At 44.7% G+C, this 25,059-nt stretch overlaps 1 protein-coding gene across 1 annotated transcript in view; it reads right to left on the bottom strand.

Annotated features, from left to right (window-relative positions):
• Positions 1-25,059, bottom strand: part of MALRD1 (MAM and LDL receptor class A domain containing 1) — a 284,449-nt gene that overhangs the window by 51,328 nt on the left and 208,062 nt on the right. The window contains 3 exon segments of the mRNA XM_056857102.1: positions 2,397-2,598; positions 11,108-11,265; positions 22,149-22,313. Coding sequence (XP_056713080.1) covers positions 2,397-2,598; positions 11,108-11,265; positions 22,149-22,313 — 525 coding nt within the window.

Genomic DNA, 25,059 nt, shown 5'->3' with positions numbered 1-25,059 from the left:
GTCTATTGAAATGCATGCAGTGGCCCCAGAGGCAAAAAAGCCACTAAGAGACACTACAGGCCCCCAAATAAAGATCTCCCCTGAGGCTTCTGTCACATCACGCAGACCCAACTCGAACATCATACTTGACAACAAATCACATAAATTGCTTAGTCTCATCTCCCTCCCTGGTGAAACTAGAGAGCCCTGAATTTTGTCCCGTAATCCTCCATCCCTCAGTAACCCTGCAGTCACGCATATAGAGTTGAGAAGATGTGGAAAGGGTCTCAGTTAAGTGGCAAAATGGGCTTATCACTGACAGCTGCTGGGTCCTCTCTTGTTTTGCAGCTACCTTGCCTACGTGGTAGCCTGCAGTCATTTCCACAGTGATGTTTTCTCGCAGATAGTTGTGGATAATGTAATAGATCCCAGCAGAGAGAAAAGCATCCATGGAAGGATGGGGGGGGGGGGGTGGTCTACTGTCACATCTAACCTGGCCCTCTGAGGTCTCCATATTAATTTTTCTGATACAGAAACAAATGCTTGCATTAGAAAAAGGAGTTGAAATCTAATTTGTGAATGACTAACAGTACAATCCTAAAGGGGTGTGTGTGAAAGGCCTTTGGAGGCAACGTGACCTCTGCACCAGCATAAGTGCCACTTACGCTGCCCAAATGGGCACTAATGCCCACACTGGGGAGCAGTGCAGCAGCACAAGGTGCAGGTGTCAGCACAGCCTCAGCGGCAGCGCTCCTCCAGCAGAGGCTCGTGCCAGCACCAAAGGGGGCGTTCCTGGGGGCGGGGCTGACTTTTGTCCTGGGAATGCCCATTTTTGCCAGTGTGAACTTATGCCAGCAAAAATGGTAGCACACCCCCATGCAACTGCATACAGTAGTTCCACCGGGGGAGGTGGAACTACTGTGCAGCTTGCTCGCCTTGGTGCAGGTAACCGCTCAGGAGGTGGCCTGGTTGTGCTATGGTTGTGTCGTCCCTGGCGAATCTATGCCCTCCCCCTTTGGACTATGCTGCCTGTAGATGTTTGGGAGAATCTGATTCTATTGTCTAAAACAATTAAGATTTTTTAATGGGCACAATACTATCAGAATTACATAAATATCACTAAAGTACAATTTAATAATCACTGATTTGAACAGGTTTTTTTTTACCTTCTCAAAGGTGTTCAAAAACAAATGAAAATTATACATTCTTCAATGTTCGAGGAGCCCTACTTTTGCCCTCCCGTAGTTATCTTGTCAAAATTTGGCATTTGCTATCCTGGTCTAGCCTGACCTTGTCAGATCCAAAAAGACCCATCATTAACAGCCTTGCTCAAGTCTTGCAAAGTGAGGGTCATGGCTTTCTTTCCTGCTTCTGTACCGGAGCATATATTTGTGCCTAATTGTTTCTTGTAAATGCCAGAATCTCCATTGTCTAAAAACTGAAATTCTAAGAAAATTTACTATGTTTAAGAAAAAAAAAACTGGCATTTGACTGTGCTGCTGAGAATTTTGCTTTACATTCAGGTTATGCCTGTCATTTTTACCATTAAGCACTTTCTCAGCTGACTGTCTCCTGATGTCTTCTAAGTGTCAGCTCTTCAAAACTGAGGAAGGCACCTGGACCTTTTCTCTCTCTTCTAATTTACAGTTCTTGTCTAAACAATGGGCACTCATTCTGAACATTCAGTATAGCAAGAGCCAGTAAAGGTACCATGCAGGCATGCAATGCATGTGTGTGTGTGTGTGGGGGGGGGGATTGAAAGAGAAATTAGCAAATACTGACCTGGATAGCCCAGGCTAGCCTGATTTCCTCAGATCTCAGAATCTAAATTTCTGAGATTATTATTTTGGGTGCGGTGAGATTATTATTTTGGGTGCGGTGGGACACAGGCAGGATGGTGCTGCTGCAGTCGTCTTGTTTGTGGCTTCCTGAAGGCACCTAGTTGGCCACTGTGTGAACAGACTGCTGGACTTGATGGGCCTTGGTCTGATCCAGTAGGGCCTTTCTTATGTTCTTATGTAAGCAGGGTCAGCCCTGGCTAGTATTTGGATGGGCGACCTCCAAGGAATACCAGGGACATGACATGGAGGCAGGCAATGGCACGACCTCTGAATGTCTCCTGCCCTGAAAGCCCTATGGGGTCACCATAAGTCAGATGTGGCTTGACGGCACTCTCCACCACCACCAAACAACAGGCATTAATGTTGATGTATACTTTTCTGTCTGAAGTTATCTATAGGTTCAACATGTTTGGTAGCTGTGATTTCATGGCTCACTTAAAAAAAAATCCACTCATACCTTTAACGTTCAAGTTGAATCTAGCCCTGAGATTTTAAAAAATATCACTAACAGTGCAGACCTACATGATTCTACAAACCATTAAAGTAAATGGGTTTGACCAGTCTAGGACTACATACCTCCTAATGCACATTCTGGGGTGAAAGAGATATCATTGAGGGCAAATTCTATGAGCACCTTTGCTCCCGCTTCAGCTTCAAATGCCACTCTGAAAGGACAGTTACTGGAAAGGACCACATTGGCATATGTCCATGCATTTCTTTTATTTCCAGTGCCTGACCACATTAAAATATCCATTCCGAATTCTTCAATAGCGTACACCTATTAGAAGAGAGCCAAGAAAAAAAATGTCAGTCATAGAGTGCCTTCTTGGGTGGCCCATACATGGGCCTTTGAATTGCTCCCTTTGGCTGTGCTCCAGGCCTCAGCGCAGAAGGGGAAGAAATTGTGCACCGATTCCCTTCTGTTTCCCAATCTATCGCTTGGCCATCTCCCCAGCCTTTTGCCTCTCTGGGCAGGCCTGACTCGGTGGCAGAGAACTAGGGTTGCCAGCCTCCAGGTGGGGCCTGGAGATTGCTCAGAATTACGACCGATCTCTAGAAAACAGAAGTCAGTTCCCCTGGAGAATATGGCTGCTTTGGAGGGTGGACTCCGTGGCATTATGCCCTGCTGAGGTCCCTATCCTTTCCTATCCTATCCTACCCAAACTCAATGCTTTTCAGGCTCAACTCCCAAATCTCCAGGAAATTCCCCATTACGCAGCTGGCAACCCTATATGCAAGGGCTTAAATATTTATTTTTTATTTTTTATTCAAACTTATAGCCAGCCCTCATTCCCAACCAAGGCCAGGCTCAGGACGGGTATTGCTTGGCCATCCTACTTAGGTACTAGGGCCATAGTACCTTGCAGGTCCTAAAGAGATGCCCCCTTTCTCCCAACCCCTTTCATGCAAGGTTCTGACTCTGCTCCATCACTCCTAGCAACTGGCCCAATGCTGTCAATGCTTTGCTGGCTCTGAATGTTTCTGCTAGTTGTCAGGAGTGTATGCTGGCTTCTGTGCTGAGCTGCGGAGCCAATCACCACCTGGCAGGTGATGTAAGGCTGGGTGTGATGGCTGGGTTCTTTTTTTAAAATCCCCTTTCCCCCTCATCACCCTCAATGGCTGTGGCTGATTTTTCTTTCCCAGCCATGAGGGATACTCAGGGACTGTAGACCTGAAGCCTGGACAAACCTACTATCTCCTTGAACTAGACTAACCTTAGGGTAGCCAGGTCCCTCCTGGGCAGAGCCTGAGGAGGGTGGGGTTTGGGGAGGGGAGAGACTTCAATGCCATAGAGTCCAATTGTCAAAGCGGCCGTGGTCTCCAGGTGAACCGATCTGTATCAGCTTGAGATCAGTTGAAAGAGCAGGCGATCTCCAGTCACCACCTGGAGGTTGGCAACCCTAACTAACCTGGCTATTTCTATTCCTGGCTAAGCCTTAACTGAGGATCTGGCTGCAAGTCTCCTTTAATGCCTTTCCAACCTCCCCCACAGAGGATCCGTGGCCTCTCACTGGGAGTCTATAGGAATTTGCATCCACACACATCTTGGGATCAGGGATTGGTAGAAGCTGTCTGGTGGGGCCTGGAGGGCGGAACTGGAGGCTGTCTGTCACACTGGGCAACTGCTGCATGGTAGAGGCCACCTGCTTAGTGGTCTCTTCTCTAGCTTCCATGGCTACTGCCTTGACTTCCTCAGCAGGTACTGGGAAAGGTAGGAGACCAGAACCCCCAACACACTCAAAACAGGGAACCCTGAACACACTCAGTACTAGGGCTGTAAAAAAAAAAAAAATTCGGTACAGTTCGGATTCGGCCGAATTTGACCCTTGTGGGGTCGGTACGGGCCGAAGTCCGAACTCCCCCGCTTCGGATCCCCGGTAATTCGGGGGGATCCGGAGTTCGGGGGGAAATTCGGCCGAAGCGCGCCTTCAGGGATTCCCTGAAGGCGCGCGGGGGCCCTTTAAACTCATCTGAGCCTCCCAGCTGGGAGGCGCAGATGAGTTTCAATGACAGCCGCGCCTCTCCAGCGGGCTCCGCTGGAGAGGCGCGGCTGTCATTGAAACTCATCTGCGCCTCCCGGGCGGGAGGCGCAGATGAGTTTCAATGACAGCCCGCCTCCCTTCTGCGGGCTACCCTGAAGGGGGGGGCTGTCATTGAAACTCATCTGCGCCTCCCGCCCGGGAGGCGCAGATGAGTTTCAATGACAGCCCGCCCCCCTTCAGCGGGCTACCCTGAAGGGGGGGCTGTCATTGAAACTCATCTGCGCCTCCCGCCCGGGAGGCGCAGATGAGTTTCAATGACAGCCCGCCTCCCTTCTGCGGGCTACCCTGAAGGGGGGGGCTGTCATTGAAACTCATCTGCGCCTCCCGCCCGGGAGGCGCAGATGAGTTTCAATGACAGCCCGCCCCCCTTCAGCGGGCTACCCTGAAGGGGGGGGCTGTCATTGAAACTCATCTGCGCCTCCCGCCCGGGAGGCGCAGATGAGTTTCAATGACAGCCCGCCTCCCTTCTGCGGGCTACCCTGAAGGGGGGGGGCTGTCATTGAAACTCATCTGCGCCTCCTACTCTGAAGATGCCTGCCACAGTTGCTGGCGAAACGTCAGGAAAGAAAATTCCAAGACCACGGTTACACAGCCCGGATAACCTACAAGAACCAATGAACTCTGACCGTGAAAGCCTTCGACAATATCACTAGATATTGGTGTAAGGATAGTATATGTGAAACACTTTCCAGTCCTCAGTGCATTAACCCTAAGGATTACTATGCTTTTATGATACCAGGCTATTGTTGCTCTTTGAATTCAGGGAGATTATTTATTATCTGATTAGATGAGATTGGCACTTTTTCATTTCCAACTGATCAAATTAGTTAGTTGCAAATGGAACTAAAAGCCATTAAAATGTGTAAACAAACGATCATTTGACTGAAAATATAAAGATGTGGGAGTTTTGTTTTTTTGCTTGACATTTTGCTTGGCAAACAACAGCTAATTACACTGAACATCTGAATTTTGAACAAGGAATCCACCTGCTGAAGAGACTGGAATTGACATAAGGTGTTTATTGATGAATCTTGGTCCCATAAGGAGACTTTCATAAATGTGTCTTTTTAAAAGGTGGAAGCTATTTTCTGATCTCCAGCCTCAAGTTTGTTGAGACACATTTGATTTACTTTGGAATTAGAGTGACTCTACAATTTGCAACTAACTCAGCTAAATACTTGACAACCTCGATCTCTCCATCCCTGCTGTTTTCACAGTCCAGGTCAGAGGTTTATCAAGTCATTAGTCAGCTACCATGCTGTTGGGCTGACTTCAGCTTGGTAGAGATTGGTCTGCAAACGAAGCACAAGTGCATAATTTATATACGTTAAAATTTAAGAATATGGGAGATGCCATATCATCAAAGGGCCTTCTTGGTTGTGGCGACAAAACTGTAGAACTTCCTCTCCAGGGTGATTCATTTGTCTCCCTCTATTGTTGTCTTCTGCCAGTGGGTGAAGAGTTTTTAGTTTTGTTTGGCACACTCTCAATAACTGTTGGTCTCCTCCCTGGTTTTTAGGTGTTGTGTGTGTTTATATGTTTTTATTGAATTATATACGTTTGCCGTCAAGTCACAGCTGACTTATGGCAACCCCGTAGGATTTTCTAGGCAAGAGACGTTCAGAGGTGTTTTGCCATTGCCTGCCTCCACGTCACACCCCTGGTACTCCTTGGAGGTCTCCCATCCTAATACTTGCCTGGCTCGAGGCTGAGAGTGTGTGACTGGCCCAGGGTCACCCAGCAAGTTTCCATGGCATAGTGGGGATTTGAACCTGGGTTTCCAAGATCATGGTCTGACACCTTAACCACTATACAATGCCGGCTCTCTGTTCAATAAATATACTTTATTTTAAATGTTTTTTTTTTATGTTGAATTTTTTTAATGTTTGCTTTTTGCTGCCTTGAGGACCCAATTTGGGTGGAAAGGAGACATAGCAATGTTTTAAATTAATTAATAAAATAAAAGAGTGTGAACAATGACTGCTTGTTGGCAGGCGTTGGCAGCAGCAGCTCCAATGCTATAGTACAGTCTCCAAGACAACATCAGAGAATCCACATCCCTTCTGTAGTTTTGGAGAGGATGTAAGACTGAAGGACTTCTGGCTTGACCCAGTGAGTGTTTTTAACTTTTATAAAGCAATGAAGGGCTTTCTTTTTAAGTTTGCTATTGCTGGTTCTTTTAATGGGAAGCCAACATGATGTAGTGGTTAGAAGTTTGGACCAGGATATGAAGACTCATCCTACCATGAAAGCCTCTGGGTGACCTTGGGCCAGCCACTCTCTCTCAGACTGGTCTGCCTTACAGGGCGGATTTGTGAGGAATAAAATAGAGGAGAGGAGGGCGATGCTGTAAGCTGCTTTGGGTCTCCACTGGGAAGAAAAGCAAGTTATAAATATCTGAATAAATGAATGCTTATTTTAACCAAATAAAATATTTAGGATATAAAATACAACAGGAAAACATTCTCACAGTGGTGCTAGTGCAAATTCTATCTCAAGTACCAATATGATTCTGTACCGTTTAATCCTTCAAGGAGCACCATTATGGCAAGCAGCCCTTTTAAAGGGAGATAGTCAAAGAATCCCCAGGGTCATCTAGTCCAACCCCCTCCACAATGCAGGAAATTCACAGCTACCTCCCCTCCACACCCCCAGTAACCCCTACTCCATGCCCAGAAGAGGGCCAAAAAAACAACCCTCCAGGATCCCTGGCCAATCTGGCTTGGAGGAAAATTGCTTCCTGACCCCAAAGTGAAGATCTGCATTACCCTGGGCATGTAAGAAAGGGCCACGAGAGCCAAACTCTGATGCAGCCCTTCCTGCCCTCCCTCTCATGATCTGCCTAGGTTCACAAGACCTCAGAGTTGCATTGCTTTTGTATTTATGGTCATCAGCAAGTTGATGATATAATTCATTATATTCTACTTTGACCACTATATCTAGCACCTGGAGTAAGACTCTTGACTTGTAGTCTGGATAGGATGGCAGCTGGTATTGGTTTTAATAAGATTTGATGTCTTATCAGGAAACAATAATGTGATAGGGTTGCCTTCCAGACTTAATCAGCAACTTCTACAGATTACCCTTTCCTGCTGCAGACCACCTTCCCCCAGGGGAAGCATTTTTTTTGGAGATTGGTGGGCGGCAATTGGAGGGGGAAGGGCAGCAAAATGACATTCTACCACTGGAAAATTTAGTCTGGATCCAGCCCATAATATATAAAACTTCTTTGTATGCTGCCACAGTACAATTTTTTCAGCTAAATTCAATCAGGTCAGTGCCCTATATTGCTACCCTTTTTTATAAGCTCTGCTATAAAATATAATTCAGAGAATGCCCTAGCTCTACTTTCAATTTCAAACAAATGAATGTGAACACAAAGACTGAACAAAAGGCATTAGAAGAGCCTTTTAACTGTAATAAAGCATTTCTGACAGAGAGTAGGAAACACGGGCAATTCATTTCTGGATTATATGGAATACTATTGCTTGTATTTACATAGTCCCAAAACACAGAATTGAAAAATTCGATGGTTCCTTCCAAGAGGACACAGAAGTCCAATGTTTGGAATGAGGATGGGCTAGAGGTGACAATCAGTAGGTGGTGGATGGCAAGGTGAAGCTAAAATATTTCAGGAAAGGCTTTATTTAAAAAGCGATGTAGCTTCATGGTCATGGAGAAGAAGGTGACACCTACAGAGGCAGCAGAAGAACCAAAGGCACAAAGGAAGCTGTAGAAGAAGAGATAATGGAGATATACAGTAAGGGACCCTGAGATACATGTAAAGGGTATCAAAGGAAATGCAAAAGAAGAATTGTAAAGCCAAAGAGGTGAAGAATTTTAAATGTAAAGAAAACAAAGGCTCCACCATAGGATTCACAGGACTACTTAAGAAGGGAGGTGGCATGTTTGATGCAGGGAAAAGGGAAAATGACTTTAGCAGTGGTGTAAAAGTTTGCTCTATTCTGAGACCCATCATATGTAACACCTGTAAAGACGCCTCTCGGAAGTGCTTTGAAGTCATCTATTCTGCCTTCTTGCCTTCCTTAGTGTTTCCTACTCATTTCCTGCTGTCACAGGCTCTTACACTAGGATTCTTAGTTGGACCCAAAGAGCAGGATGGTTTAGTTACTTGTGGTAGACTGACAAAATGTTCAGTACGTGAGGTGGCTCTGAGATAAAAGGGGATCCTTTACTCTAAGTAAAACAGTTGTTAAACACAAATAGGGTTTATTTATAAGTATACCAGCATAATGGTTTCAGTAAAGTTCATAAGTGTAATGTTTTTTAGATAGGTACAGTTTTTCTTTCTCTAAAGTTCCTTAAATAGACCTAGCCCCAAAGGCTTCTTTTCTCACTGCCACTTAGGCTAATGACTTCCACACAGGCTTATTTTCCTCGCTTGCCACTTAGTCTCATAACTTCCACACAGAACACGTATTTCCCTCACATGCCACAGCACACTAAATCTCTTCCCCCACTCTACTCTCTTACCCCACACCCACTTTGAACAAATTATCTCTCCACAACCCAGACAACGCCACCCCCTAAGGTACAGCTACCATCCAATAATAATATATTTCAATCACTCATCCAGCCCCTCCCCTCTTTCTTACTCTAGAGGCCTGCAGTTAAACCCACAGCAACCTACAGATAAAATCCCACATTAAATTACAGAAATAAAACATGCACACACAATATTTACATAGCAAAACATCACAAGTGGTATTCTGAATACAGTGTAGGGGAGGTAGGGAGGGACTATGGGACAGTGTTGTACATGTCGATAAGGTCTTTAGTTCAGTCCCAGGCATGTCCAGTTAAAGAATTTCAGATACAGGTGCTGAGAAAGCTCTCTCTGCTTGAGATACAGAACAGCCACAGCCAGTCAAAGCAGGTTACTGGCTTAGATTCAATATTAGGCAGCTTTATGTATTTGATGAGTTATGTAGAGAAGACTTGCAAACACTCTTCTTTATTTGTTTCACTAAACTGTGGTGTAGAAGAAATCAGAATACCATTCATGTTATGGCTGCAACATTGATCTCACTAGGACTTGTGTCTGACTAAACATCCATAAGATTGGCATCCTTGTTTGTGAAATCCCAGTAATAACAAACAGTTTTAACTTTCCTGTGAAAACTGATGGAGACAGGTTCAGAATAGGCAATTGGCCATCCTTACATTTGAGCAGATTTACATGCATGCTGTAATATTAGAGGCACTTTAAGAACAACTTCTGTTAAGATGGGAACAGGGACAGATTTCATAAGTATAAGCTTCTCGCAGGATATGATATCAGATCTTGGGAAAACTGAAGCTTTTGCCAAAATTAAAAAGCGCATTAAAGAGCTCGATTATAACAGCACTACTTTTCGTGCTCGTCGCGTCTGTTCATCCCAGTTCTTCGGAATACCCCCTCCACGTGGTCTGCCTGCCTATACATATTATCTGACAACTCCTCGTCTCTGTAGAGCTTTTTGCTTGGCTAGATTGAATGCTAACCCTTCTATGGTAATGCAGGGCAGAATTCTGAATATACCATACTCAGACAGGATCTGCCCTTGCTCTTCTGGCTCTATTGACACATTACCCCATGCCCTTTTGGAATGCCGCTTTTACGAGGAACTTCGATCGCACTATATTTTCCCCCTTTTAATATACAAATCCAATGCCTCTGTGACTGACATAATGCCTTTTTTACTAAGCGACAGGGACCCCAAGGCTACATTGTCAGTGGCAAGATTTGTTTCAGTCCTTATATCCCTCCAACACTAGATATATGCTGCTCAAGATCAATTGATCAAAGAGCTTCCAAGGGATAAAAGGAAAAAAAAGGAAAGTATAACAAAGAGTTGTGAGTCAGCTGAAAGAATCCATCTTTTCTGCCCAATAATCATTTTGAAACTCAATCCTTTCTGGCTTTCACTGGAGTTAACATCAGGAAAACCTCTGATTAGCAGAAACAAGTCTATAAATGTTGTTAACAAAATTGCAAATAACATTAGAATGCCACTTCCAAAACATGAAAACAGCACAAAAAACGCTTATCTCGTTTTCCCCCTCAAAAAGGGGTTGAAGTAATAAAAAAAAAATTAGTCATTTTTAATGAAATTGCCCTGTCCTTTGCTGTGATTTATTACACCCCAGTTCACAACAATTTATGTAATATGAACTGCCTAACAAGCTGGAAAACTGAAATATTGGACATATATTATCACAAGGGGAATTAATTTTGCTCTACGTTCCAGTATTACAGCAATATGTTCACCGCAGTGCAGGGACGCCGAACAGTGAAACTGCAATTACTCTCCACTTCTCCTTCCAGGTAGTAAAGCAATGTGGGGCACTGAGGTTTGCAATCAAGGATGTTGGAGAGAAATCATGCACTCTATTAATGGTTACGTTTAATGGCTTCACTCCATAAATCTCAAACAAACACACCTTAGGTTAAGTTGGAGGAATCGATGAAGGAAGAGATCATCCCCAATTTTGACATTGGAAAGCATCGATAATGGCATAAATATTTATTTATTGAAGGTGTTTGTTAGCAGCTTCCCCCCATCCCCCAAACAATGCTCAAGGCACAAGGGAAGCAAGTTAGATCATAGTATGGGGAAAATGTGAACTGGGAACCAAGCAAAGAATACATAATGGTTTTATTATCTGTAATATTTAAATTGTTCTAATTATTTAAGAAGCACAAACATTGTTATTAGATATTAAGCTTCTTTTTGGACTTACCTTTAACACTCCAATTTTGGGTGAATTACATGGCCAGAACCAGAAGCGGAGTCTACATGTACCCATGCTGGATGGAAAATATGTGGTGGTAACAATTCTTGCTCTATCTCCTTCTTGTTGAGAAGATGAATTGATGTATAGAAAATTATGTCCATTACCTTTGAGTGAATGGAAATGCCTTGTCAGTGCTAGCAATGGATTACAAAGGAAGAAACACCTTTCTCTAAAATGCTATATGAGCGATCAGGAAAATAACACTGGGGAAGAAAGGGAGGAGCTCCTCTTTCTCCAGGGCCACTGTCAGAATCAGGCCCCTGTGGCACTTCTAAATGGATGCTTATCATTGTAAAAAACAAAGAAACCACAGGTAAGGTTCTTGGGTAGGGTTGCCAGTTGTGAACTGGGAAATACCTGGAGATTTTTGGGGTGGAGACTGAGGTCAGTGGCGTTTGGGGAGAGAGGGACTTCAACGGGGTATAATTTATTTATTGTTTCAATTTAATACCCCACTCTCCCCGGCCAAGACCATAATGCCATAGAGTCTACCTTGACAATTTTCTACCAGTGAATTGATCCCTGTCACTTGGAGATCAGTTGTAATCCCAGAAGATCTTCGGCCACCACCCGGAGGTTGGCAACCCTACCCTTGGGGAATTAAAAAAAAGATCTTTAAAACTGCAAAATGTAAAAGGAAGAAATATATTGCAAGTAGGGAAGAGTGAAAGTGGTTTGTCAAGCCCTCGTGAAAAGAAAACCACTGTTAGACGTGCTGCTAATTCATTATTCAATTTAAATTGACTTAACCAATGTAAACATATTTAGACTGCCATTTATTCGCACATATTTTTAAAATGTTAGACTTTTTCATGGTTTCTTTTATGTTTACACCCTCTGTTCTTTGCAATTCCCTATTTCTTAGATCTGTGATTTAGATTTTCCCATACAAAGACTTCAGTTATAATAATATAATTGACAATTACCCCCAGAGCATTCCATGGGCTGCTTTCTATCTGCTTTACTGGATAAAGATAGTTATCTGCTCTTTTTGTAAAAACAGAAAAATAGTACTACAAAGACTAACGAATCATCCCAAAACTTGCTATTTATTAATTATTCACATACTACTGCAAAACATGGTCAATACGAGGAAAACTCAAGCCAGGAACTATAGATCCTACATTCAGGACCCTACATACAGTATATTTTCATTGCTTCAAAACACTGTCAATTTTATCAAGTTTTATTAAGACTTCTTGTTTCTTTAAAATGTATGGTTCTTATCTTTAATTAAGCAATAATTTCTATTTGGTACTTAATCTCTATGGATTCCTGCTGATTCTCCTCTGTAGGAGAAATACAAATAAACTTTGTCAATTTTTTCAGAAGGAGAAGAGTTGGTTTTTATGCCCCGCTTTTTCTCTACCTTTAAAGAGTCTCAAAGCAGTTTACAATCGCCTTCCCTTCCCCTCCCCACAACAGACACCTTGTGAGGTATGTGGGGCTGAGAGAGTTCAGAGAGAGCTGTGAATAGCCCAAGGTCACCCAGCAGGCTTCATGTGAAGGAGTGGGGAAACCAACCCAATTCACCAGATTAGAGTCCGCTGCTTATATGGAGGAGTGGGGAAACCAACCTGGTTCACCAGATTAGAGTGCTACTCATGTGAAAGAAAGATCCCAGGATCTTAGGTTCTAAGACAAGCAAAGGTTCAGGCACTCTTGCAGAGCAATGCTGGGGGTGAGTCTGAAAACACACAAAGATCACTGGACCAGGGTGTCATTTGGATGGTGTCAGCATGAGCCTCGGGGTGGGGGTTCTGTGGCAAATGGAGCCCCCCCATGGTGGTGGAAATGCAAACCCTGCTGGGGTCTCACAGGAATGGCTGTGGCCCCCATGGCATCTGTGCCCACATGGCATCTGTCCTGTTTGCCATCACTGCTCACATTTTTATTTAGCATCTGTGCAGGGGGGGTGATTCAGCAGGGAGACCTGGGAGCTTGATCGGTACAAAGCCTGCCATTCCCCACTGGTTCCAGCCTGGCTCCTGGATCACCCTCCTTTGGGCAGCTTTCTAGCCAGTAAATATGCCTCACTCATCTGCATGCAGTGTGCTACAGACAGCTCAGCCTATCTCCTAGGGTTGCCAGGTCCCTCTTCGCTACCGGCGGGAGATTTTTGGGGTGGAGCCTGAGGAGGGCGAGGTTTGGGGAGGGAAGGGACTTCAATGCCATAAAGTTCAATTGCCAAAGCGGCCATTTTTCTCCAGGTGATCTGATCTCTATTGGCTGGAGATCAGTTGAATTAGCAGGAGATCTCCTGCCACTACCTGGCAGTTGGCAACCCTACTGTCTCCACATGGCCCCTGAGAGCAGTTCACAAGGGCACACTGGACAGAGGAATTTGGCACCCCAGTTCCTCAGACCTCTTCATGATTTGCTGTGTGATAAAGTCTGAGGTGTTCTACAACTCTGTCCCAGTCTGTTTGTGATTGGATGAGACTAGCTCTACACCCCTCTCTGCTCCACCCCAAACCCATCTGTGACTTCCCCTTAGGGCTGCCCCTTCACATGTCCTAGAGGATGAACTCTCACTCAGGGATGCCCTTGCTGGCATTGCTGTTGTTGGTCTTTCTGGAGCCACCGGCTTCTGTTTTGTTCAGCTGCAAAACATAGCAGATGTCCAGTGGCACTTTGAAGGCCAGCCCAAATATTGGTCCTTGTTCCCTTCCCACACACACACTTTTCTGGCTGCTGTGAGCAGCTCACGTGGGGAACAGGCTGGTGTCATCTGAGGGAGTGTGGCTGCTCTGGCATTGGGTTGGGGGGTGGTCTCTGTGCCCCACACTTCCCCACAGAACTGCTAGTATCTGGTGAGCTATGCATAGGGTTGCCAGGTCCCTCTTTGCCACCAGTGGGAGGTTTTTAGGATAAAGCCTGAGGGCGGGGTTTGGGGAAGGGAGGGACTTCAATGCCATAGAGTCCAATTGCCAAACTGGCCATTTTCTCCAGGTGAACTGATCTCTATTGGTTGGAGATCAGTTGTAATAGCAGATCGTCAGCTAGTACCTGGAGGGTGGCAACCCTAGCTGTGCAGCTCGGCAGTGCAGGAGCAGGGGGCTACTCCCATGGAACATAGAGGGTTGTAGAACAGCATCTCTGCCATGATCTGGTCCATCCTGTCCCCCCTTTCAGAAGGGCAAAATTTCAGCTCTGCAGCAATAGCCTTCCTCTAGCCTCTCCCCATCACCGGCTGCCATTGTCTGCTTGGCAGCTGTTGCCAAGGTTGCTAGGGACTCCAGCGTGCTTGCTATGCTGCCTGTGCCTTACAGAGGGGTGCATGTTGTTGCTTCCCCCTGCAGAATGTCTGTAGGGAATGGACCAGCACCGCTCCTTTTGCATCAGAAGCTGGCTGCCACTGCTAGAGCAGCCTTCAGGATTGCGTTGTTTGCCCACCGTATACATGTTTCCACATGAAAGAATGGAAGGCATTAACCGTGCACACAGTAGATGCCTATTTCATCCAGGCCTTTTATGCATGGCTGTTCCCTCGTGGTCACCCCGCCGACTACTTCAGGGCTTGGCTTTGATTATGCTTGCTTTTTCTGAACGTCAGAGGTCGCCTTGCTCTCCACACACGTTTCCTCACATTTTCTGGATTCGTGTTTAGCCAGCACCCAGAAAATGTGGGGGAAATGTGTGGAAATGCGCGGGGAGAGTGAGGTGACCTCTGACTGTTGGAAAATGCATGCATAATCAAAACAAAGCCCTGAAGCAGTCAGTGGGGTGACCACGAGGAAGCAGCCATGCATAAATATCCCCAGAATCTATGGAAAAATAATGTAATCTATTGATAATAGTACTTTCCTGAAAATTAATGATGCCGTAGCAAGCTGTGGCTGCTTCAGTAGCTATTCTGCTCCACCCATCAGGCTTTACCTCTCATCATGCCCCACAGCCCCACCAGCTATGATAAGAGACCATCTTAAGAATAAATACCACTGAGTGCACCTGTACTAGAATGAGACAAAGAAGGGGTTAGAGTTGCCTGGAGCAGAAGATATAACCATTTTTATTCTCTTAACCAAAGAACTGCAGCACCAATCTCCAGGGGCCCCAGTCACAGGATGAAATATCGCTATGGTAAGATCATATATTTTAAATAAATCTTCCTTGGTCGTGTATCTCTATTACGTGCATAAGATCAGAGCAAAGGCTTATTTAATCCAGAATTGTGTGCATTTGTAACATGCAATGAATATGATGGGTCCCTGAGAAGGAGCTATTTGTTCATCCCGTCTAATCTGCTGCAGGGAACTTTCATAAGCCATGCTCACCATTTTTCTACTTGTTTTGAGAGAGCCTTAGTGGAGTAAAGGATTGAAATTTCAAGACAACATGGACCAACACAGCACAAACGTATGGGATCATTACTTCCAGTGCAATCTAAGCAGAGTTGTACCCTTCCTAAACCCATTGGCTTAGACTGATGTAACTCTGTTTAGGATTCCACTGTTCATTACTTGTGTTTCAGCAGGCTTGAGGTTGCCAAAAAAATAATATAAAAAATCCAGGAGCGGCAGTTGTTTGTCAACAACTACCTTTCAGCCAGTGTACTTTCTTGCTGTCATTAAGTTTTGAGTATAAGGTTTTGCAACGACTACTGGAAAAAAGCTCCCAGACATTCTGAAAATCAGTATATGAATATACAAATTGGCATTATGCCAAGCTGAACAGTGTGGGTAAATCGTGTAGGAGCATTGGGATTGAAGTGCAGGTATTTGTAGCTCCTTAGTACTTTGGTGCCTCTTAGTAACCTTTTTTTTTTAATTATTCTGCTAAACTCCTGCATCTGTTTTCCTTCCAAAGAAGCCCCACCACTTTTCAAAGATCTATATGAAAAAGTGGTGGTCAAAGTCCAGGTCTGGTTACTTACTCTATTTAGCCAGGAGTTAAAACCCATGTTAGCAGTTTCTGCTAGGACAGGAATTCAGAGATGGCAGAGAAGAAGTTTCTAACTTACACTTGGGTATATTCACAGTGGGTAGCCGTGTTAGTCTGTCTGCAGTAGTAGAAAAGAGCAAGAGTCCAGTAGCACCTTAAAGACTAACAAAAATATTTTCTGGCAGGGTATGAGCTTTCGTGAGCCACAGCTCACTTCTTCAGATACAGCTAGAATGTGAATCCATCTGTCTTTAAGTAAAGGAGAGTGAATTCAGACAAGCATTCATATGTAAATGTTAACAGTATGTAAATGTGAATTAGGGCTGTCAAAAAAAAAATTCGGTACAGTTCGGATTCGGCCGAATTTGGCCCTTGTGGGTTCGGTACGTGCTGAAGTCCGAACTCCCCCACTTCGGATCCGTTCAATTCGGCGGGAATTCAAAGTTCGGAAAAAAATTCGGCCGAATAAAGCCATTAAAAACACAACCGCGCCTTTCCGCGGCTCTGGGGGCGGCATTTTTGGGCTTAGAGGTCCCAAACTTTCAGCAGAGCTTCAAAGGACGTATATTGAAAGACTCCCCGAGTTTTGTAAAGATTGGGTCAGGGGGGGCTGAGATATGGGCCCTGAAAGGGGTCCCCCCCACCCTTAATGTGTATCTCTCAGCAGAGCTTGCTGCCCATGCACAAAGCTCCCGGCCCGACAAACAGCTGATGAGAGCAAGGGCGGGGCAGGTGCTAAGAACTTTGCAAAGCAACACAACTGAAAAGCAACACCTTTGCAAACATGCAAAGGGCGGGGCAGGTGTGAAGAATTTTGCAAAACAATACAACTGCAAAGCAACACAAGCAGGCAATGCAACACCTTTGCAACAGTGCAAAGCAACACCTGACACCTGGGAGTTTGCAAACCATGGAAAGGGACAGAGGCAGCTAGCTATGCATAATGAGCAGGAGGGGGTGGAATTTCTCCTTTTGCATTGGACTTGGGACCAGGCAGATGCATTCTTTAAGTCACCATTTGAAAACCAGTTTTGAGCAAGCATCAAAATAACCTAACTGATCTTATGAATGAGGAAAAACCTGAAGAATAAAAATGAAGCCCCCCCTCAAACCAGGGAGAGAGAGACTGGAGGGGGAACACACACCCCAGGCAGAACCGGCAAAAGCCCCCTTTGGCTCCCCCACCCACCCACAGAAACTGCTCCCTCCCCACACACACACACAGACTCTGCTTTCCCCCACACACACACACAGAAAAGAAAAATTATAGATTAAAGCCCCCAAAGGGGTCTTACTGTGGCTGTCTTCTGTTCCAGCAGGAGGGGCTGGGAGGCTGGGTAATCCAATATGATTCCATTTGTATCCAATATAAGATCCATATGTATGCATCTCTCGAGGGTGATCCATTCATCCCAATAGGGAAAAGGGGAAAGCCCATATCTCGGGGGGCCCTGACCCAATGTTTACAAAACTTGGGTGGTCTCTTAAAAATCCTTGACTGAAGCTCCGCTGAAAGTCTGGGGTCGGCACACCCAAAAATGCGCCCCCTGCAGCCACGGAAAGAGAAAAGGGGGGGAGCCGATATTTCAGCCCCCACTGAACCCATCTTTAGAAAACTTGGGTGGTCTCTTAAGAGGGATTCTCTGAAGCTATGATAAAAGTTTGGGGGCTGAACCCCCAAAAAAGCGCCCCCTGCAGCCACGAAAATAGAAAAGGGGGGAGAGGAAAAAGGGGTGAAGCCCATATCTCGGAACCCCCTGACCCAATGTTTACAAAACTTGGGGGGTATCTTAAGAAGCCTTGTCTGATGCTCCGCTGAAAGTTTGGGGTCGGCACACCCAAAAATGCGCCCTCTGCAGCCATGGAAAGAAAAAGGGGGGAGCCCATATCTCGGGACCCCCTGACCCAATGTTTACAAAACTTGGGTGGTCTCTTAAGAAAACCTGTCTGAATATCCCCTGAAAGTTTGGGGTCTGTACCCCAAAAAATGCGCCCCCTGCAGCCACGGAAAGGAGCGAATGTGCACAAGCACCCCCTCACACACACATGAGGATTTCCCTCTCTCTCTCTCTTTCCCCGGCCGGCCGCACATCAGCTGATTCCTCCAGTACTCAATCCTGACTGATTGGCAGAAGAAGACCCAGCTTGGCCACCGATTGGCCGGGGGAGGAGAATGCTGCTTACTGAAGGTTATGCTGCTTACTGACGGCCCCGAACTGGCCGAATTTATTCGCGAACTCTCGAACTCGCTGAATTCGCCCCCCCCCCGGTTGCCCGCCAGTTTTGAGTTCGGTTCCTCCCGAACTAAAAACCGCCGAATCAAGGGAAATTCGGCTGATTTTCAGTTCGGGCCGAACCGAATTGACAGCCCTAATGTGAATAGCAGACGTGATGGGATTAGGTGTGGTATGCAGAAGAGTCTGTATGTCCAGGGGAGAGATGGGTGTGGAGAAATCAGCATTGGTAATGAGCCATGAATGCAAGGTCTTTATTCAGCCCAGGTAAATGCATTGTCTTTAGTTTGAATATCAACTTTAATTCGGCAGTTTCTCTTTCCAATCTCCCTTTGAAATTCCTTTGTAAGAGAACTGCTACTCTTAAATCTGCAACAGAATGTCCTGGAAGGTTGAAATGTTCTCCCACTGGTTTTTGAATATTGTGGTTTCTGATGTCAGACTTATGTCCATTTAATATTTGTCTAAGAGACTGACCTGTTTGTCCAATGTAGATTGTGGAAGGGCATTGCTGGCATGTGATGGCATAAATCACATTAGAAGATGAGCAGGAGTATGAACCTGAGATAGTATGGCTGACATTGGTGGGTCCAGAGATGATGTTTCTAGAATCTATATGAGGGCAAATTTGGCACCTTGGTTTGTTGCAGGCCTTGGTGCCAGAGTCCATGTTCCTGTTAAGTAGTTTATCATCATGGGTGAGAAGTTGTTTTAGGTTAGCTGGCTGTCTGTAAGCAAGAAAGGGACGCCCCCCCCCCAGTGCTTCGGCGAGGGAAGTGTCACAATCCAGCATTGGTTGTAGGTCCTTAATAAGATAAGCCCAGAGAGAATGACAACAGAACACCTCTGGTTGTCACCAACTAAAACCAGTCCAATGTATTATTAAGGACCTACAACCAAAACTAGCCAGCCAAATGAGGGGGGTGCCATGACCGTTCCTGTGGGACGATGCAACTGGAAGTGATGTCATTGTGCTGGGGGTGACACTCTAGCCCTCCTCCAAAAACTCTGTTTGTGGCGAATACTACAGCGTCATCCCTAGTGCGATGATGTCACTTCTAGGTTGTGCCATAAGTATGTCATCACATGGGCACAATGATTGCACCCCCAGTAAGTTCCTGTCTCTTGCCGTACCTGGCAACGCTATGTGTCTTCCATACATGTGTATAGATCATGCACAGTAACAGATACGCCTTTCCCTGCCTTAGACCCCTGTTGGCTCCTGTGACTCAGAGTGGACAGTACTATTTTGCTAGGTTTTCTGATGAAAATACATCTGGGCTCATCTTCAAGTGATACATGCGTGCATTGGATGTGTTCAGATGATCACAATTTGTGAACTGCACCCTTCAACTTCAAAAAGTGCTCAGAATCTGATCTGCATATCTATATTCTACATTGTTTTTCCTCTCTCCATCCCATATCTGTGTTGGAGGGGGAAAACCCTCAATAAAATAAAAAGGTGGTTAAATCCTGATCTCTGCATGTGGATATGCAAGTTGTGTGGCTTGTCTGTTCCCGCTTCAATATTATTGACCCTTTGATTAGGGAAATGGGCTCTGTTGATGAGGGTGAATGGACCAAAAGGTTTCTGCTAGGAGACAGCTCACCAATCACCACCCAGGTTGCAAAATATTGTGCCGTAGCAATGAAGCTATGTTGCCTCAATGTTCCCTAATCTGTGGAAATGTAAAATTGGGAGATTCCTAATTTTTGCCTCAGTCCTGCTGGTGTGTGCGCGCATGTGTTGCATAAGGGGTCGCTGCATGGCTTGTTGTCCATATCAGCTCACTGTGACCTCAGAACTGAAGTCCACTTCTGTGAGTTCTGAGCATGCTAGTTTTGTGTAGTGATCAGACAATGGCAATTAAACAATCCTAAGAAGACAGCCAGCACAGTAGGGGTTCGATTCCCCACTCCTCCATGTGAAGCCTGCTGGGTAACCTTGGTGACCCAATCACAGTTCTCTCAGAACTCTCTCAGCCCACACAGAGGCAAGCAATGGCAAACCACCTCTGAAGGTATCTTTTCTTGAAAACCCTACAGTGTTGCCAGAAGTTTGCTGTGACCTGATGGCATGTTCCACCACCAAGCAGAGTTACACCCTTCTGAACCCATTTACTTCAATGGATTTAGAAGGGTATAGCTCTGTTTAGGATCGTTAGATTAGGAATGAGAAGGCTCATATGTAAATCTCCACTCTGTCAAGAAGCTCACTGGATAATCTTGGGTTAACCACACCCTCTCAGTTTAGACTATATCACAGGGATTTTGTGAGGATAAAAATGGAGGAATGGAGAACCATGTACACTGCTTTGAGAGAAAGAACAGTATAAAAATGTGATAGATGAAGATTAATATCACCATCTTTGCAAGTGCAACAGCAGCAAACCCTTTAACACGATTGAATTTATAATGTATGACCTGCCCATTATGATCTGAGACTTATGTAGTCCGAGGAAGCCAGTCAATGTGTGCTATCTGTGGTGATGCAGCCAGCCACTATACTGAGTGCCATCAATGTGAAGAAGCAAAATTATTCCAAATGCTGTTCATTTTGAAATGCGAGCAAATCATCAAAGCAATCATACGAGAGACTCAAATTGATAGAAAATGGGCATTGCAAGAAGGTAGGTTTGATTTTTGAATATCTGTTTTCCAGTCATCAAATCATCCATTTTTTTTAGCTCCAACTGCTAGCTCTGTCTAGTGTACTTCTTTATTATTGTGTGATGACTCTTGTAGGTATTTAAAAAGTATGCTAGACAACTTGCACAAAGAAACCTACTACAATAGAAGACTGGATTGTCATCAAGTTTTCACTCTAACAGAAAGTTGTCATTCCAGTTGTGACTCTTAATTCTCTATCACGTTTAAAATTCAACTGGAAGACCATCAATACCTGTGTAAATAGTTCTATAACAAAATTATTCATCACTGTAGGCCCAGAAAAGGGGGGCAGTTAAAAGTGCAACTTTCATTTACAGTATTTTTGAACATGCATGCAAATGTGTGCGCGCACCATTAAGTCACAGTTGACTTATGGGGACCCCATAGGGTTTTCAAGGTAAGTAATGTCCTGATTAAATAGTATATTTACATCTTTATTTAGCAGAACATTATCGTAAGAGATGACAAAACAATGCACCCAGCCATCACAGTGGATCAGGAATGATATAATCAGGACTACTTTGAAAAGAGCTAGGAGGAAAGGTGCCATGGTAAGCCAAATTTTGGTCATCTTTGTGGGCACTGTTTTGGGTGTCCCTATCATCTGAGGCAGGAGGAACAGCAGAATGGTATAGTCCAATCTTGCCAGATCTTGGAAGCTAAGCAGGTTTGGTACTTGGGTAGGAGACTCTGCAGAAGAAGGCAATGGCAAGCTACCTCTGCTTCTCACTTGCCTTGAAAGCCCCTTGCCGGGGTTGCCATAAATTGGTTGTGACTTGCCTACCTATGAAAGTACTTTGAAAAGGAGAATCTGTAAAATTACACTGTTGCTAACTTAAGCTGTGATTAAAATGGCTGACAGCCCACTACTCTGTCCATTTGATTTCATTCCCATTCCAGCAGCATTCTGAAACAAGAATTAAGGTATTCATTTTTGTCCAGTTATTTCTCAGCCTTATATTCTATTACATCAGCAGCTCGGGGTGGGGGGATCACCTTTTTAATTTGTATTTTGCAATTAGTTACAGTAGCATTTGGTTACTATAGTTTAGTTGCTTGCACAACAGGAAAAAAATGATTTGATGTCCGCCACTGAATCTACTTGTGATTCCTTTCGCAAATGGCTTGAAGATCTTGGTCTGAGAACTGAAAACTGTCAATCATTTCTCAAGAGTGATTTCAAAGGAAAGGTTTATTACCTGGTGTGTGACCCTTACTTGGGCCTTTTCCTTGTATGACAGCAGCACTATTGCTAACATGCCAATCAAATTCATCACTGGAATCTTGCGTATATCCACACACAGTCGTCCAGTCTTGGCCCTGCATTTCAAAGTTACAGCTTCCTGGAACAGAGGTGTATTGACCTGCCAAAAGAAGAAAAAAGTAAATGTTCTCTGATGCATGCCAATTATATGAAAATGGACACTATGTTTTATTAACAGGTGCTATTTCCCCTAAAAGCCCAAATTTGCATATGTTAAGAAGAAAAATGAGCTCCTGGGACCATTCGTGTGGAAGTATTACCTCAGTGAATGACTGCAAGGTTAATATCACCAGATTTCTCATCACCCTCAGAGCTTCATCCTTACAATACAGCAGCTATTCTTATAATACATCAGCCATAGCTGAAATGCCTCTCCTGTGAAGAGATTTCTGCATCGCAAAGAGTCCCTCCTGCTTTCCAGATGGTGTAAGGTATTAAAAAGCAGGTCTTTGCACAGGCAACACAGCAATGTCTGCTAGCTGTAAAAATGGAAACAGATGTTCGAGCCCCCTCTTAAGATGGGCCACTTGAGAGAAATGCTTCTGATTAATTAAATATTTAGCCTCTATGACTTAGGGCTCTCTTGTGCATCTTATTTGCCTGAATCGGTGGCTCCCAGCTGCCAGACTCAACATGGGAATGGGTCAATGTGTTAAGTGGAGAGGCCCCGATGCATAGAAGGGGCTATCTGAGGACAGAGGATGGATGGGATATGGTGTTCTGAGACATGTGGGATTCTTTGTATGATAAGCCAAGATTCTGATACAAGTACAAGACCACTTGCTTTCCCATACACTTTTTTTTACAAAATGTTTACCCTCCCCTCTTGCTATGTTTATCCTTGTTCATCAGATGGCTCATTGACATTGATTCTAGTCCCTCTCTCTCTGAAGCTACCATACATATTGCCCTTCAAGAATTGTGTGACTGTCTCAGGATTGGATGTGGCAGAGGAGAGAGAAATGCAGGAATAATTTCATAGGCAGGTCTGTATAGGTACTATATCTGCAGATGGTGTGCTGCATACAGTATTCTAATAGTAAGTGAACTATAGACCACCTTTCACTGCCTCTTTGCTGTTTGATCATTTTCCTAAGTCCTCAAACTACTTCATATGCATTAGTTTACAGGCAAGTAGTGAGAATTATTGACAGGAACCCTTTTGATTCCAAGTTTTACCAGGCTTTGAGTAGGGAAGGGAGACTCATGATACTGGCTGCAGAACCAGCACCGAAGGAGGAGGGGAGAGGATGAGTCAAACAGAGTAAACAGACACATTGTTGGAGTTGAAATGGCCACAATTTTATTGGTTACAGCTGACCTAGCCTTGGTGCAGCATAGGGAGGCAGATCCAGGCATCAATTGACCTGCCTGCCAGCCGATGGACACCCCATACCCCAACCTGCCTGCTGAGGGATGCCACAGGATGGCAGGACATGGGATTCCACACAGGAGCTAGCCACTGTATGGTATCCCCTGTTACTAGAGTGAGGATGTCCTGACAACCCCATACCTGGGTGTGTCTCCTGCAAGCCCTCCCCCCAAATCTCTTAAGGAGATCGCCAAAGGTGGGGAAAATGGACACCTGAGCTACGTTCCCCCTGAAAACAGATCCAGCCCAATGCTGACACCACCAGAATGCAGCTGTGACAAAGCAAAATGAAGGAAAATTAACGTGACACCACATGAAACAAAACTGAACCCGTAATTGCAATGGACAGAGGGGCTGGGTTGGTAGGGAAAGCCACAAGGCCAACTATAGGCTTGCTCATGGCAGGGCCCTTTAAATCCTAGCTGGGTGGACCAGAGGGAAGACTCCCTTCTCATGGTCCACCCACTGGAGCCCTGCCTCCAGCATGGCCAGGATGGGAAGCGACACTCTGAGGGCTCGCACTGCCACAGAGGCCCTCAAAAGGGCAGCCCAGCAGCACTGCAGGCCACAGACAGTCCCTACCACCCTCAGCCTCCTCTTCAGCCCACGCAAATGGTGCCCCAGGTAAGTCTGGGGCCCATGCTTGTCTACATAAATTTGGGGGTTAGGCAAGATTTGAACCAGTATAAAAATGAAAAATACTTTTAAGTAAATATCCAGAAAGGGATATAAATATCCAAATATATAATAAGTAGCTGTCACTTCTGAGAAATGAACTCCTTGCGGTTTATTGAGGACAATTTTTTTTCACACTTCAAGACACAGGACCAAAGAAGTCAGAAAAAATAGCTAACTTGGGAAAATGTCGTGATGCATGAAAGAACTGTAGATCGAACTGTGGGATGCATTGCTGAAGGAATCAATGCTTTTGTATATTTTGTAACCAAAAAGCTTGAAGAGTGAACTTGAATTTGAAAAGGCTTTAATTCATATGGATTTTTTCCCTATAGAATATGAACAACTCTGATGCCTTGCTTTTTAAAAAAATGACTAAAATAGATTTGTTCTTCAATTACAAGCCAGCTTGCCTGATCAAAAGAAACGGATCTGGTAGAATTACTTCTGATATAACAACTAAGAATTTAATAAAATGCTCCAGAAGCTATAACATTGTTTGTAAAAAGGAAACAAAGACGATTGAGTGCAGTCCTAAACAGAGTTGCACCCCTCTAAATCCATGGGCTTAAAAGGATGTAACTCTGTTTAGGATTACACTATTACCAATGAAAATCCTTAGAGCACAGTAACTGGTTAAGAATACTCTGATCTAAATGAATGATCCCAAAGAGCTTCTTGGCTTTGGCAGACTGGAAAAGGGAAGACACAAAATGTGCACTATTACATGTAACAAAATTGCTGAACCAGCCCGGAATCCCACCTCCCACAACAGTCAATTGGATGCCTTGGAGGGCTC

Source organism: Euleptes europaea, chromosome 11, assembly GCF_029931775.1.
Source record: "Euleptes europaea isolate rEulEur1 chromosome 11, rEulEur1.hap1, whole genome shotgun sequence".
Classification (NCBI taxonomy): Eukaryota; Metazoa; Chordata; class Lepidosauria; order Squamata; family Sphaerodactylidae; genus Euleptes; species Euleptes europaea.
The sequence above is the reverse complement of the archived record's forward strand: the minus strand, read 5'-3'. Positions and strand labels throughout refer to the sequence as shown.